The 15,610-nt window shown below is 36.7% G+C and overlaps 1 protein-coding gene across 1 annotated transcript in view; it reads left to right on the top strand.

Annotated features, from left to right (window-relative positions):
* SYTL5 (synaptotagmin like 5) overlaps positions 1 to 15,610 on the top strand; it is a 63,402-nt gene that overhangs the window by 10,302 nt on the left and 37,490 nt on the right. Inside the window, exons 2-6 of the mRNA XM_072414579.1 lie at positions 1,721 to 2,076; positions 11,284 to 11,502; positions 13,904 to 14,019; positions 14,619 to 14,730; positions 15,527 to 15,603. Coding sequence (XP_072270680.1) covers positions 1,958 to 2,076; positions 11,284 to 11,502; positions 13,904 to 14,019; positions 14,619 to 14,730; positions 15,527 to 15,603 — 643 coding nt within the window. The 5' untranslated portion in view covers positions 1,721 to 1,957. The remainder of the gene's footprint in view (positions 1 to 1,720; positions 2,077 to 11,283; positions 11,503 to 13,903; positions 14,020 to 14,618; positions 14,731 to 15,526; positions 15,604 to 15,610) is intronic.

Here is a 15,610-nt window from a genome sequence, read left to right as displayed (position 1 = left end):
TGGGCTTGTGACATTTATTGGAGTGGTTATATGTGGTTTATCTTGGCACATTCTTAATTTTAATCTTTTAAGATTTAAATAAATTACAATGGTTATATGAAATATTATGAGTTTTATGCTTTAAATTATGCTTCTTCCGCTTGCCTTTGCCCCGGATTATATCCTTGTTAATGTACATATGTACCTGAAATGGTTGATTTCCTTTATATTGTATTTGCATTCAGGTATGCAGGACCTGAGCTCTAGTTTTTGATGCTATTGTCTCTGTGTTTAAATGGCCAATCCTTTCAACTCATGTCAGGTTTTACTGCTTCCTATTTATCAGATGTTCAGTATTTATACTTCCTTGTAAGTATTTTGTTTGCTGTAACACCCACACCTCCTAAACATACTTGACATTTGTGTAGTCACTCTAATGATCTTATAGTACAGCACTCTCAATGGAATCATGAAACTAAATGTTATGCAAGATAGAAAATATTTAAAAAATGTTTTTTTTGCAAATGTGTCATACCCAACACATTAAAAGAAGTATATTTGCTTTCAATTTCCTTAAAAGTGTGTTGGGAAAAAGATAGAAATTCCCTTCTAAAAAAAAATTTCTATACTTTCACAATATTTTTTTTGCATATTTTATCAGACAACATAGCTATTGTTAGTTTGACCAAAATCTAATGTGTGACCTTTATTTGTACTATTTGTTTTGTTACCGAAAAGGAGATTAACTTTCTAAAATAAGAGGCAGTTTTTTCCTGGTATCATAGTAGATTTTTCCTTATCGAAGTTCTATTTGTGATCCTTTTATGAGGTCATTGTGAACACTTTGTACAAACTACGAGCTGCCAGGAACTCGAGGGGGAATGGTACTTTAAACCATGGACAGGAAGTGCCCGCTTTTATGGACTCTGTCCATGGTCTGTTTGGATTCTGAGTTTTACTGAATACTGTTCAGACTGAGGACATTCACCATCAGTGTTCCACATCCTGCACTTCATGGAAGAACTGAACTCTGCTAAAGCTTAGGAGAAAGCAAAGAAATAGTCATTTGTATTTGTAGATGTGCTCTCCCAGTAGCTGGTCTTTCTCTATCACCAACATAACATGCCTTGTCTTGCAGTGGAGGTGGCCATCTTGGTAGATGTAGGATTTTGCCTCCTCATATCAAAGCCATTCCTTGACAAAGGAAAACAGTATAGCAGCATAGTAGTAATCCCAATCAAAATCTCCTAAAAACTAGCAACCAGAGGCAGCGGTGCCATAGATCTGACTGCAGATATAGAATTAGGAAGCTGTAGTCCAGGAGTCTCAAGGTTTTCCCACATATCAAGAAGTTACCCTCAAATTTCCAATTAAATTCCAGGTAAAAAGTACATTTTTTGTAGAAAGTTTTTAATCAGGGAGAATTTGAGATACGCTTCTAACTGCTAATTAAACAAACCAGGGTAACGCAATGATCATTAACAAAATGCCTTTTCTTACATGTATAGCTCTCCCTCTGCATATTCTATGACCTAACCAGGCATAATGGCTGATTCCAGTAGTAATGTATTGTGAAATATAGGAAATCATATTGTGTACACACATTTTTGGGGACAAAGGCATGTAGTAAAGCTAATTGGGCAATAGGTAGTTGGGAGACTTGTTTTTTTTTATGTTATATGTTATGTCAAACTTTATTTTTACTTTTTTTTTAATTATTTTTCATTCTTTTCTTTTTTAGGTTACATACAATGACACATTGTCGATGGCCTAACATCCAAAAAATACAGACTAGTTCTTGTGAATCTGCAACTGTTAAAATCAAAGCTGGAAACTGCATTGAATTCCTTGTATACTGAAGACACTACTTGTGATTTATTTATTTTTATTGTTGGATAACGCATTGTGTTCCATCTGAATGAAGCTAAATACTCAAGAGATAAACCATCAACAATCCTAAAACTGGCAGAAATAAAAAATGTCTAAGAACGCAGAAATACTCAATTTGTCCTATTTGTTGGAGCAAGAACGAGAGGCAATATTGACTGTGCTGAAGAGAGATGAAAATCTGAAGAAAATAGAGGACAAAAGAGTACGGTAAGACGTGTGATTGGATATTATCATCTGCACTCACATAGCCAGAAAAGTTCTTGTCTTTCTGAGCACACTGTGTATGTATAAGTGCTTTCCATGTTTTCTTACATATAGCTGCTTTTTAGTTCATGTTAGATGTATAATTCATTGTAGTATTCATCCCAGAGCATTGCTTCAAGCTTTTAATAAAGGTAATAGTTTATGCTTTGTATATGTTGAATAGCAAGAAAGAGCGCTGACAATACCACATTATAGATTATTGTCCCGAAAAGGGAAGATAAAATACTCCACTTGCATACATGTGTTATGAGTATGAAATCATGAATAATTAGCCCAGTGTGCCTTTGTGCATTTTCAGGGGGAATTTCATTGAATTGCATTGGTTTTTAGAAGTACCTTCTAATATTGATTCTTGGCAGATATCTGAGAATTAAATTACCAGTCAGATTCTTATATCCTTTAGGTTTAGATCTCTGTGATACTGTGATGGCTTTTCATTATTACTATCCAGTATTTATGTAGTACTAACATTTTACGCAGCACCTTACAAACTCCATAGTCATGTAACTAACTGTGCATCAAAGGGGCCCAAATCCAATATCCCTATCATTATTATTATTATTATTATTATTATTATTATTATTAATACTATTATTAATAATAAACAGGATTTATAAAGCGCCAACAAATTAGGCAGCATAAACGCCATAAACATAACACAGTCCAAGGTCAATTTGGGAGGGAAGTCTATTCATAAATTTCTATGTTCAAGTTAATGTTCACCTCATTACTGCATTAAGCAGCCTCTCTCAACCCTCTAGGAAACCTTAAAATATTTTCAGGTCTTGGGAACCCGTACTAAAACCAATGTTTGGGGTTTATGGGGAAAAAAAGCCTCTTAAATTGGTGGCCAGTAGAAAGAACCCCCCCCCCCCCTTCCTGATTTGTGACTACAATACCACCTTTATAGACACCTAAAATATCATCAGAGTAATTCAGTTGGTTCTAAGGCATTACCTTCAGCCCAGAACTTTGCAGGCATCATGAAATGGGTGCTAAATCAACCTCAGTTTAAGGAACCCCTAGCACCCTCTGGAGGTACCCTAGGGTTCCGTGGAACTCTGGTTGAGAATAGTTGGCCTACAATACCTGCAACAGCCAACAAGGTTGCTTACCCTTACTCATCATCAGCAGTTCCTGTGGAACCTCAATGCAATGTCTGTCACAGTTTGTTTCAATTTTTTCTTTACTGGTTTGTCATACATCTGTGCATTCCAGGTATACAACATAACATGTTCTTCATAATTCTCAAGCATACGGTATTGTGGCTTCTTCCTTCTTTTTTTTATACTTGCTGGTTAGACCTAGTTCTGCATGTCTATTTCTACTTTCTCTTATCTTCCAGGCCAGGTGGTGCTGTCCACCCACTGCTGTTTCACTCTTGAACAATAAATATTTGATCTCTTGGTTATCGATTTGTATTGTACCTCTTTTTAAAATAATAGGTTTGGCAAGGGTTTCATGTCATTCTTCTAACAATATGTGACTACTGGCATTTGTTTAGTTCTAGAAATTTCCAGCTACAGTTCCTATATGTCTAAATATAAGATTATATTTTTAAACATTGGAAGATAGCATTTTCCATGCAAGGTCAGAAGTTACTGATATCATGATCTGCACTACATCCTGTAAAGGCCATAGTTGTGTATTCTGGAAAACTGTAATCATTTACCCAATTAAATTTACATCTGTTTTTTTGTATGTTTGTACAGCTGTAACAAATAAGTATACATTTCCATTATTGATGTGTATATATATATATATATATTTAATTTTATATATACAGTATATAGATATAAAAATTTACATCAATAATGGAATATACTTGTTTTTAAAGGTGTAAGCTGAACCTTCACTTCTTAATTAACCACTGACATAGAGCAAGCTTGCAGTAAGAGTCGGGATTTTCTAGTTTTCTGACTTTAGTTACACCATTAAAATGCATGCAGCACACAAATCAAATGTACCCTGTTTCCCCAAAAATAAGACCCACCCCGAAAGTAAGACCTAGCACTATTTTCTAAACCTGCCCTAATATAAGACCTACCCCGAAAATAAGTCCTAGTGAAAATCTGTCCAGTTCAGAAAAAAAACCCACCCAAAACTGTAATTCAGCCTAAAAAACTAAAGCTTAATACCCCCCAAAATTTAAAATCCTAATCTAAAGCCTGATAATCTGCACGCAAGCCCTAGCGCCCGCCCCCCCCGTTCCCCCCCCCCCGCACACGGGGGTCCGTAACAGCCAGCCCACCCCGGCTCAAGATCCCCCTTAACTACATACAGCAGGTCAGAGGAGAAAAAGAAAAGAAAAGCATACATAAATTAAAAACCGGAGGACAGTACTCACCGAGTCGTGTTCTTTCCCTGTGAAGGCAGCGGGACACTGAAAGAAAGNNATGCGGGAGTGCACACTCNNGGAGCCGCACAAGCAGATGCTTTCTTTCTAGTTCCGGCTCCTGTCACAGGCGGAGTGATACTACATGCACTCCGCCTGTCAGAAGCCAGAACTCGGGGTTGCATCTTCCGAAAGGTAAGTTTTTTTTATTTTTAAGACCTACCCCGAAAATAAGACCTAGTGTGTTTTTGGGAGCCAAAAAAAATATAAGACAGTGTCTTATTTTCGGGGAAACACAGGTATCTCTCTTCTCCATTTAGTGCCTAATAGTTGTGGAGTACATGCAGTGAGAAAAATGTGCTTATTCCATTTACAGCTACCAGGCAAAAGAGGGAGAGGGAGAACGTTTATAGCTAGAAAAGGAAAATTACAGTTGCATATTTTAAGGAAGAAGAGGTACAGAGGTCTGGGATGTGAAAATTCAAAAGTAGAGGCTTGATATTGCAGATTCTGTTTACTGGATACTTATCAGCTATGCATTTACCAGCTTGGAATGTCTCCTTGTAACCTTGCTGGGAGCTGTAAAGCCTCCCACTAAAAATAAAAATATCACAGACTGCTAGCAGGCAGTAAAACAGGGCAACTAGTAATTTTCTCAAAGTAGGTAAAGCTGTTATCTGCTGGGAAATTATTGTTATCTAAATGGAAATTATTTGTTCACAAAATGTATCCAGCTAAAACTGACACCACTCATTAGACTGTTGAACAAAAGCTTTGAAGTTACCAAGCGCAAATCACAGACATAGTGCCGGAAAGAAATGGTAAAACTGTGCTGCTGAAATAATAGAATTTGCTTTATTTTATCATATTGCTGAGTTCAATATTTAAATTATGTTCAGCCTGCCAGCTCAATGTGTTACATTTATCTCTCTCTGAGATTCATATGCTCAGTTAGAGAACAATTTCAAATCTCAGTAATTTTGTTCTGTCAAAGTAAAGCTGTTATTAAAGGGAAATGTACAAACATGAAAACCCAAGGCAGATATTTAGTTATGTAGTCTTTTTTTCCTGATTTTAATGTATTCATTTGACTTCCATTTGACTTTATTTGATAGCAGAATTTTGTCTTTTGTCCCCACAGAGGGTCTTCTTGCTTGGGAAAGTAAAAGAATTTTATAATTTGCCATCCCTATGATCTCTGCTGGGATAATTTTTCACTATGGGCCCATTACTATATTTTACTCAACGGGGGGAAAGCCTTTTAATTTCTGTTATTTGTAATGTTGTGACTAATTGTCCCCAAATCTATTACTGAGAGAGTTGACCAAGGAAGGTCTGCTTGTTTTAAAAACCTCTGACCATTCACAAGATTTTAAAGTGTGTCTCTGGGATTTATACACCACTTGAACATTGCATTAAAAAGAAACATTATTTGGCATGGTCAGTAATGTTATTACACAGAGCTTTATCACATGGCCAGAACTTGGTGGGCACTTTACCATCACACCTACATGTATAGACATTATGGGTTTGATTTAATAAAGCTCTCCTAGGCTGGAGAACCACTTAAATTAGTGAACCTGGGTGATCCAGCAAACCTGAAATGGATCCGGTCCAGGATAGAATACATTTGCTAACAAATAGCAAATCACTTTTAAGAAATTTGTCACCCAGCTTCACTAATAAATTTGTATTCTCTACAGCCTTGGAGAACTTTAATATTTCAGGCCCTATTATGGAGTTGGTTTTCCCTGTGTGTCCAATGAAAGTCTTCACAACAATTTAAAGTGTTTCTCTGACTGACTATACCATTCTCATCAAACAATGTCATAATAGACCTGGCTTTGTGCACAGAGAAACAATCATGCTGGGACAGATGAGAGCCTTCCCAAACTGTTTCCACAAGGTTGGAAGCACACAAGTTTCTACGATGTCTTAACAAACAATTAGAGGGGATTCCTCACATTTTTTAATATTGGTATAATTATTTTCTATAATAGTATAGATGTGATGGCAAGGTGTCCATACCATTTGAGCATATATCATAATCATAAATCTTGATATTTCATGTGGAAAACCACTACTCCATGAACTGGTGGTCCTGCCTGCAGTGTTATTGTGGAAGCATATATTCTTTAGTATTGTTCTTTGGTAATGGTTTTTTCTCTTACCAGAGCATATACATCTTTTTTCCATGCAGCAGTGTTTCACATAGCAATCTCTATTACTATGTAATTTCATAAGGCCATTGAATACCTTGGAGCTCAGCATGAAACATGCCTATTAAATGCAAATGAAGCAATTTCCTGCCTGAATTTCACATCAGTTATAGAGATATTACAAGGCAATTATTTTATCATGACACGGTTGATTAAAGACAACCATGTCAAAATGTCAGAATACATTGAAAGGCTAGCTGCCCACATTTTAGCAACTGTAGCAAAAATGACTGTTATTGTATAGCTGTGATATTCATGGGTAGGCCACAACACCTACCCATGGCTCTGGCTGAACATGTAATAGGTTCTAAAGACAGAGGTGGAAGAATATGGAAACCATATAGACTATTTCAGATAAGTAGAGTGAAATCTTACTTTTTATACATTTATTATTATTATTATTATTATTATTAATAATAATAAACAGGATTTTTATATAGCCCCAACATATTATGCAGCGCTGTACATTAAATAGGGGTTGCAAATGACAGACGAATACTGACATTGACACAGGAGGAGAAAATACACAGTAATATTTTTTTCAGTTTATAATTTCATGGTATACTGTCAGCTTGTCCCTGAAACGGCCAGCAGAGTACGAAGTGTAGCTCTATTGAAAGAAGATTGATAACTACATTTTTGTTTCTCCAAATTTTTTACTTTGTATTCACTTCGAGGTCACAGTTCAAATTAATTGTTTCATTTTGTTGTAATCTTCTATCTCCTGACTTTCTCAAGATGTGGATTTATCAGGCATTCATTACCTAGAATGTCATAATTAATATTAATTAGATGTTAAAGATCCAACAGATGCTGGATTCACGATTGATGGGAATAATGGCCTTTATGCTTTTGGTGGCATCCAAGCCAAACATGGATCCAAAGAAGAGGATGTTGAGTTATAAAAAGTCAGGACAAGTACACTTAAATTGCAAAAACACTTTCATTGCAGCACTGTTCGCTTTGAGTGTACAACATTAAGTACTGTTAGACAGTGGAAAATAAGTTAAAGAATATTCAGACAGGTCAAGCAAGGCCAGTAGTGTTATTTTGGTACTGTACCTTGTCACCTTAACTTCAGACATTTGCCTGTGGCAACAAACATCCTCAAAAATGCCTTAGCTGAGAACAGTTTGTACCTAAATTCTGTAGCGACTGTGTGGTTTCGTTTTTGTACTGGTCACACTACTTGCAGCATTTTAACTCTCTGCTGTTTCTGATACTACATTATTTCACTTCCTCTGTTTCCAATAATTAACTTACTACCTCCCCCAGATATGCCTCCTTCATTTTAAATTAAATATATAAATCGCATTCTGCATAGTCCAGAAAGCTAATTCTGTTTGATGTGTTTTGGTATTTCTATAACCTGCAATAAATTTTAGCAAAGAATTCTATTTTATCTTATTTTTTTTATTTTTAGCTCTGTTGCTTGTTTTTTCTGTGATGCTGCCACAACTAACAAAGGAACTGTTAAAAAAAACTCTTAGTTTTCTTTTATTGCTCTTCATCATACTCATCCTTCATGTATAATCTGCTAAACTGATAAACTAATGAAACTGATAATGGAAAAAAATTAAGATTTACTGATTTTGTCTTCTATGTTATGCTTGGGCTCCAGTTTCTGTTGAGGTTGGAAGTCTATGATGCCTTCTATTCTATGGTGCTGTATCTCCCGGGGGGTAGCTGATAAAATAACTGGCAAACTAATAATTTACCACAATGATAAAAAGATACTTGTGTTTGAAACTGAACAGGAGGCACTTTTCCTCTTGTTACATGATAAATAAAATACATATAGGATTAGTGTAATCCTATGTGAGGCCACAGTGAGAAGATAAGGACACTGTAGCGGATTTTTATGTGGCAATGTGAATTAAATAGGTGAAATCTTAGTTAGGAAATAACCCTTTCTTTACTCCTGGATCTTTGCCCGGGAATCACACTATTATACTGTACTTCTGCCTCTGTTTATAGGCCCCAAGGGACACTCTGTGATTTCTTTTCCATGTTATCTCTATTTTATTTGCTTCAGTTACACATCAAATATAGGCAACTGGGCTGTTCAATGCACAAACTCAAACCTTCTGTTAGAAACAGACTAGGGCATTTACTACTGCGATGATTATGCTACTCATACATAATCCATATTTTTTGGAATGTGTGCTATTTATATTTCTATATTAAATGTAAATAGAACAGATTCGTTTTAGCAAAGTTAGGAACGTATCCTTAGAAGATCCCAAAAGATGGCCAAGTTGTTGGCACCTGTATTTATTTACATGTGTTCTAGCCAGCAATGTTTGGAGTGCATCCAGTGTCAAAAACTAATCATATGTTGTGATCAAATGAAGACACACTAACACCTGTCACGTAAGAATGCCTACTTTAAACTTAAACCAGTACTCCTGTCGTTCCCTGTGCTTTTTTGAACATGTTAAGAATGCTGAAAAACAGGTTACACATTTACAGTTAGCAAGCCTGTATACAGTATTATTCACAATTTGTTAACAGGTAACTGGATAAAGTCTATCTTTGTTGATTCAGTAGACATTGTTGGTTCTAGCTACTGAAAGTAGATAAAGAAAATCATGTTACTTGTTTGTGTTGTTTTTTTCCTTAACATCATTTATAATGCACGAAAATGCAAAATCTGTAATGAATGTTGTCTGATATTATATATATTGACTCTTTACATTAATCTATACAATATTTGACTAGTCAGGTTATACATTTCAAATCTAGTATTTAGGCATGCCCTGGCTAACCAGATCTCTTGAAATGTAATCTACAGGAATACCCTGACAGATAAAACATGATTTGAGTGACAACACAAATCCCACCCAAAGTTGAGATTTGCATATTGAGTGATTGCTAGAAATCATATTACTTCTCAGTCCTCCCCTGTTTAGAGCTGCTCACTAAAGTTCTTAGATTTGCTCAACTACAACAGTAACAAATACCAATAATATATTGTGTCCTCTAAGTGGATTCTTTAAAACATTAAGCATGTCCAGTAGAGTGGCACCATGCTTCCTTGCTGTTCAAGATGATTGTTGTGGGGACATATCCAATCTATATAAATTGCAAATGCTGGCAGGCAATTCCAGTGTACTGATGATGAGACAGACTTGCCAGAAACACAGCCATGGGAAACTTTTTGACCTTTCTAACCCCGTCCCCCCTAAAAAAGTCCACCATGTACAATATGGGAAACACGTATAGTATGTCATAAATGGAAAATCTCTATTTTTCATGTTCTAAAAATACCAGAACTAAGCTGAATAAAAACATACGATTATGCTGGAATTTTGTAGCTCTTCTATCAACAATAAATATCCACCTCTCCTCATGAAGCAGTTGAATTCATCCGCAAAATGCATTGGGCCAACCCTTGTTTTGGTAGTAATGATGGATAGATTTTTTTATACTTGTGTACATAAATAGAATGCATTCATAAAAAGTTTTTTGAAGTGATATGTCATATGCCAGAAAAGTACCATAAGAAAAAATTATTTTTGTATCTTTATGTATATAGTTACGAGGAATGCTGCGTGTTTGGCATATTTAATTTGGGCAATCACTAATAGTTTATTTGAGTAGTTTGTTTGAGGCAGCTTTGTAGATTGATTTTTGGAAGAGTATAACTATAGCCATTGCAGACTATGTGACTGCGCTGGTGCCCATTGTCACACTTACCTCTTCCTTGCTAAAGCACAGGCGCCTCTCTCCTGCACATGTGGGCAGTTCTAACCCTGGGCGCTCCTGCTCTTCCAAGTTTTATCAGTTTCACCCATCCCAACGGCCAAACAAAGCACAGCACACACAGTGTTTGTGCCCCCACTAATGCCGAGCCCCCTAGCTCTGCTGAGTATTTCCTCTACCTGTTGGTTTGCTCTACCTGTTGGTTAATTCAGTGTTTTCCCTGTCCTGCTTCTGTGTTAACCCCTTTGTGCCCAGTCTGTTGTTTCCCAGCCAGTTCCTTTGTACTGTTCGAGTGTTCCTCTCTGTCTGTGGTTTTCCCAGGGTCACCTGTGCCTCCGGTTGCTTCCAGTGTCTTATGTGTTCCCTGTGTCTCTGGTGTCTATTTACTTTGACAATTCCTGGTATTTAAACCCCTGGCTTGTTCCTGACCTCTCTTGCTTGCTCCCTGCCTCGACCCTGGCCTTCCTTGACAATTCTCCTGCCCAGTGATTTGGTACCGCGTATCATTCTGCCCACCCTGGTGTGCCCAAGGATCTCAACCTGGCAGTTGACCTGCCAGGTCAACATCCTCACCACTAGAGGCTCTGAAGGACACCTGGTTACTGCTTAGGCTCTGCACCTTGGCCCTTCCCAGGACTCACACCACCTTAGCACCCCCTAGTGGCCCTGTCTCCCCAAGTGGGACAGTATAGGATATGTGTCTGCACATAATATTTATGGTAAGTGTATTGCACATTTTCTAGGTTTCTCTGCTTTTGATCTATATTTTATCATTTTCATTGGGTCTTACATTATTAATTGATTGTTATGCTTGGAATTTCTAGTATAATCATTATATTGTATAAGCTGTAAGATGAAATCTGTTTAAAATGTATTTTGTTTTCATTCAAGGAAATTGAAAAATGAACTCCTGGAAATTAAAAAGAAGGGTGCCAAAATTAGCAGGATGCGCCAGAACAATTCCAAAATCTGTGTTCGCTGCCAGAAGAAGCTAGGGTTAATCTTTGACCGTGGTGACTTATGCCAAGCGTGCCAGTTTCGTGTATGCAAAACATGTCGTGTTGTCACAAAAGAAGGCGTCTGGAAGTGTAATGTGTGTGCCAAAATTGCGTAAGTATTATTGGTAGGAAAATATTTGTTTTTTACAACTGTTTGATTTCTTCTGAAACCAAAAAAAAATTAATTATATATAAATTATACCATATGTACTACCAGTAGTATTGAAAATTATACCACATAAATCATATTTACAGATAAACAACCTACCCGTGGTGTAGTATGATGGAATAACTACCCTTTTCTCTATTCCTAAGATCTCCTCTGTTTGGTCGTGTCTGGCTCTGTGCAAGCAAAATATCCTTGCTGGGTCCTTTTTTGTGTGTTCATGTGTTCCAGTCCATATTTATTGATGGGCTATGATAGGTTTTTGCTATGTCAGATAGCTGGAGGGTACCATAATACAAATCATCCATATGAATAAATGTTCATGAAATAAGTGCACCAGTTGCAGGACCTAACCATGGAGTAATTACAAAGGTCGTTCTACACCAGCCAGGGTCTCCAAATAAAGATTTTGGGAACAAGGAAGAAAATAAGTATTTTACTATACCGGGTACACTCAGCATGTGGGGGTTTCCTTTGCTAAAAGGACATTTTTTGGGGGGACATTTACGTCTGAGGATGAAAACTAGACTTTGCCCAGCTATAAACTACTGTGGTTCCTGAGGATAGGTGGATTCCTGGTGGTTCAGAGCCTACTTCCACTTGTATTTTTTCCTACTTCAAATTAAGCTATCCGGGGCATCCATACAAGATACATAAACTGATCAAACTGGCACCTTCAGATATGAAGAAGCAGCAGATCTATTCCAAAAAATTCTCATGTTTCTCACATAATCCTAGCATAGGAATATATAGATATATCTTTTGTTTAGGAAGCATTACCCAGTTTGTTCTTAAGCCTTCAGATTAAAATTGAAATATTAATAGTTAAAAGGTTTTACACTTTGTTATCAATCAAATCCAGGGTACATGGTATGAAATCTTTCTTTCAAAGGCAGTGCCCCTGAGCAACCAAAAAGATCCCCAGTCTTTCTCTGTGGCTGTTTCTCATGTTTATGCCTTTAGATTCATAACAAACAGACAAAAAAGATGAAACTCTAGACAAGAATGAATTTAGAGGATAACATCATCCTCCAATATCAGAAAATACAACTCCAACCCCACATTGGACACCCAGTGCAGACAGGGTACTAGTAATGCCATTTGTGTTTTAGGTTTGGTGACTTTTTGTACCTTTTGAAGGCGGAAAATTAGGAGAAGCTGTGTTTTGTCATGTTATGTGGGCTGCTGAAAGCTTTTATGTTAGACAAGTACACGATACAATTCTTACGTTTCCAGAATAGAGTTTGATTTCTGCTCACTGATAAAATCGAACAAACTTTCACAGTATGCATAAATAGCACGTCAAACCGAGCAAACCTGACAGAATCTGAATATTTATGCACTAAAATTTCCATTGGCTATTTGGTTCAACCTTCTAGAGAATGGAAGGAGATTAACTTATCTACTTTCCACTGTTCTGTTCTTGTCCGCGTATCCAATTAATTCAAATAGGCAGGGACAGACAGGTCATCTGGAAGCTTACAATGCACCAACTTCGTATGTGTCACTGCTGTCTGTCCCTGTGGCTGTAGATGAGTCACACAGCATATTTAACCAGTCCTATGAAGGTTGCACCTACCACTTTTTATAAACACAATCCCACTATCATACATGTATATTCACACATAGTTTCTATATAATTTCAGCCAACTAAGAGGAACTAATATCTGAAAGCTGTGTCGAAATAAGGAAAACAGACGACAGAGGGGTATTTAGCAGTATTACTTTTTGCTGCTGACCATTTCCTCAATATTGAGTTACAATGGCTTGACAATGTGTGGATGTGGCGACAATCCTTGTAGAAGCAAAGCTTTATGATTTCAAGGCCTTAAGAAATGGGAACAGTGAACAGCAGTATAGTCACAACACTAAATCTTAATTAAAATCATGGAGACAAGCAATTAGTGGTGGCAGTGCCTTAGGTCTCATTCTACACTGCATATTTAGAAGACATGCATATGGGACAATGTAAAATGTGTGTTGCAGTGTGCTAAAACATAAGTGTCTGGGTGTCATTTACACTCTAGTATGAAAAGATTGTAAGGGCTTGATATTTGAGGCTAAGGTTTAAAATTTGCTGCTTTTGCTGCCTCAGCTGCTTCAATGCCAAATATCTATCAAACATAGATCCTTATTGTTGTCTTGATCCTCAATAACTACAGGGATCCGTCTTGCATTACTGCTATGCATACTTAGAAAAAAAAATGTGTTATTAGCATTATCTCAAACAGTTAAAGCAGAGGCTATCTGATGACCTTTAACTCTAAAAGGTAATAGATATCTTCAGGCATAACAGGGTAAATATGAGTAATGTGTAAAAGTAATGTAATATTTTTATTTTCTACAGGCAAATAAGGATAGCAACTGGGGACTGGTTTTTCGAAGAACGAGCCAGGCGTTTCAAAAATGCCACTGTGCTAGGAACTGAAGTGGTCAGGAAATCTATTATGAGAAAAGTTCCAGGTATTTCTACATTTATATATTAAAGAATCAGTGGCCTAGGGCTGGAGGGCTGGTTCTGGATACTGGTTGCTTTTTTTAGCTAAACATAGCAAAGTTGAATAAACAAACATTTTTGGATTAATTGCTGTGGAATTATGTACATTATATTCTGTGCTCAGAAAGTAGCACAGATCTGGAGATACGCTAATGCCCAGGCTAGGCTCCTAAACCAAGTTCATGATTACTCTTGGTGTGTCTGCTACAATAAATCATCAATGCCTTAGTAAAATATGTAATACTGGCAGTTTCATTTCCATGCTGTTGTTGATCAAATGCCACATAAAATATAATCATATGAAATATTAGACAGTGAATAGCAATGCAAGCTGTCACAAGCACGCCGGTGTCTTTTTAGATTAGGGAGTTCAGATTGGTGACTCATAACTTTCTATATCAAATGGCTAGCAGCCTTTACCACTATGAAAGCATTGTTGTCAGAACTATTAGGTTATTTGCCAAAGCATTGACCTTTCAGCTTCACACTGCCTAGAGAATTATCAGACAATGCTTAATCATACATTGAAACTGGTTTATTTTCTTTTTTTTGTGTGATTGCACAGCATCCACTAGAATTGAGGAAGAATCTGAACAGATCGGTAATAATAAAAAAGAAAATGCTTCAGTGCCTGCAATTTCTGAAACTGCACAAGCTGCAGACGGCAATGCAAAACGGTAAACTGTAGATCTTCTATTAATTTCTATGTATAATGTAACAAGTTTTGCCTATATTGTATAGTGATGCTTTTAAAAGGTATCTTTCTATTTCAACATACAAGCATTTTGCTTGACACTTTTTAAATGTCAGTTCTGTGTATTTTCTAAGCTTAATGATTTAGTTCTGATGGGGAGGTGGGAATTGCAGTGTTTATTGAAATGTTGACCCCCACAAACACAAGGGATAGAGTTAGGTCACCCACAATGGGATGTGATGGGCATTGTTCAGCAGATTGTATTGTTGTATATTTTCATGATCTCTATAACTGCCCTCACAACCACAGGGCTTACAGAGATAGTGAGGGGAATTCTCCCAAATGGGCACATGATTGGCAATACAAACTTGGCCTTTTCCAGTTCTATCCAAATCTCATTTTAAAGTTTTGAATGGAGCTGGGCTTTAAAAACACATATAAGTAATACCTTGCTACGGCATTACTAAATGTGTTGTATATTATTGGGTGTATTTATAAACAGAAGATGGATTTCACCAAACAATTATTGGTGGTGAATCAGTCAGAGCTATTTAAAACGGTTGCATAATTAAGATTCACCTGCAGTGAATGTTTGGTAAATAGTATATTTACTGCTTATACCATCACCTAGATTCTTCCCTAGTCTATAGATAGATAGTGTAGTCTTGGAGATAAATATTAAATCAGGTGCAGTGGCATTTACATGTATTTTCAAGCAGGGGTTCTTTTCAGTATATTTTATAAATTATGCTGTAACAAAGATCATTGCAATTTTTTAGCATCACCGACAAAAAATCTGGTAAAAGTGAAGATACCAAAAGTCTCCGTTCCAACTATGACACTCAGAGCCTGCGAAGTACCCG

This window comes from Pyxicephalus adspersus, chromosome 1 (genome assembly GCF_032062135.1).
Source record: "Pyxicephalus adspersus chromosome 1, UCB_Pads_2.0, whole genome shotgun sequence".
Taxonomy (NCBI): domain Eukaryota; kingdom Metazoa; phylum Chordata; class Amphibia; order Anura; family Pyxicephalidae; genus Pyxicephalus; species Pyxicephalus adspersus.
The sequence above is the reverse complement of the archived record's forward strand: the minus strand, read 5'-3'. Positions and strand labels throughout refer to the sequence as shown.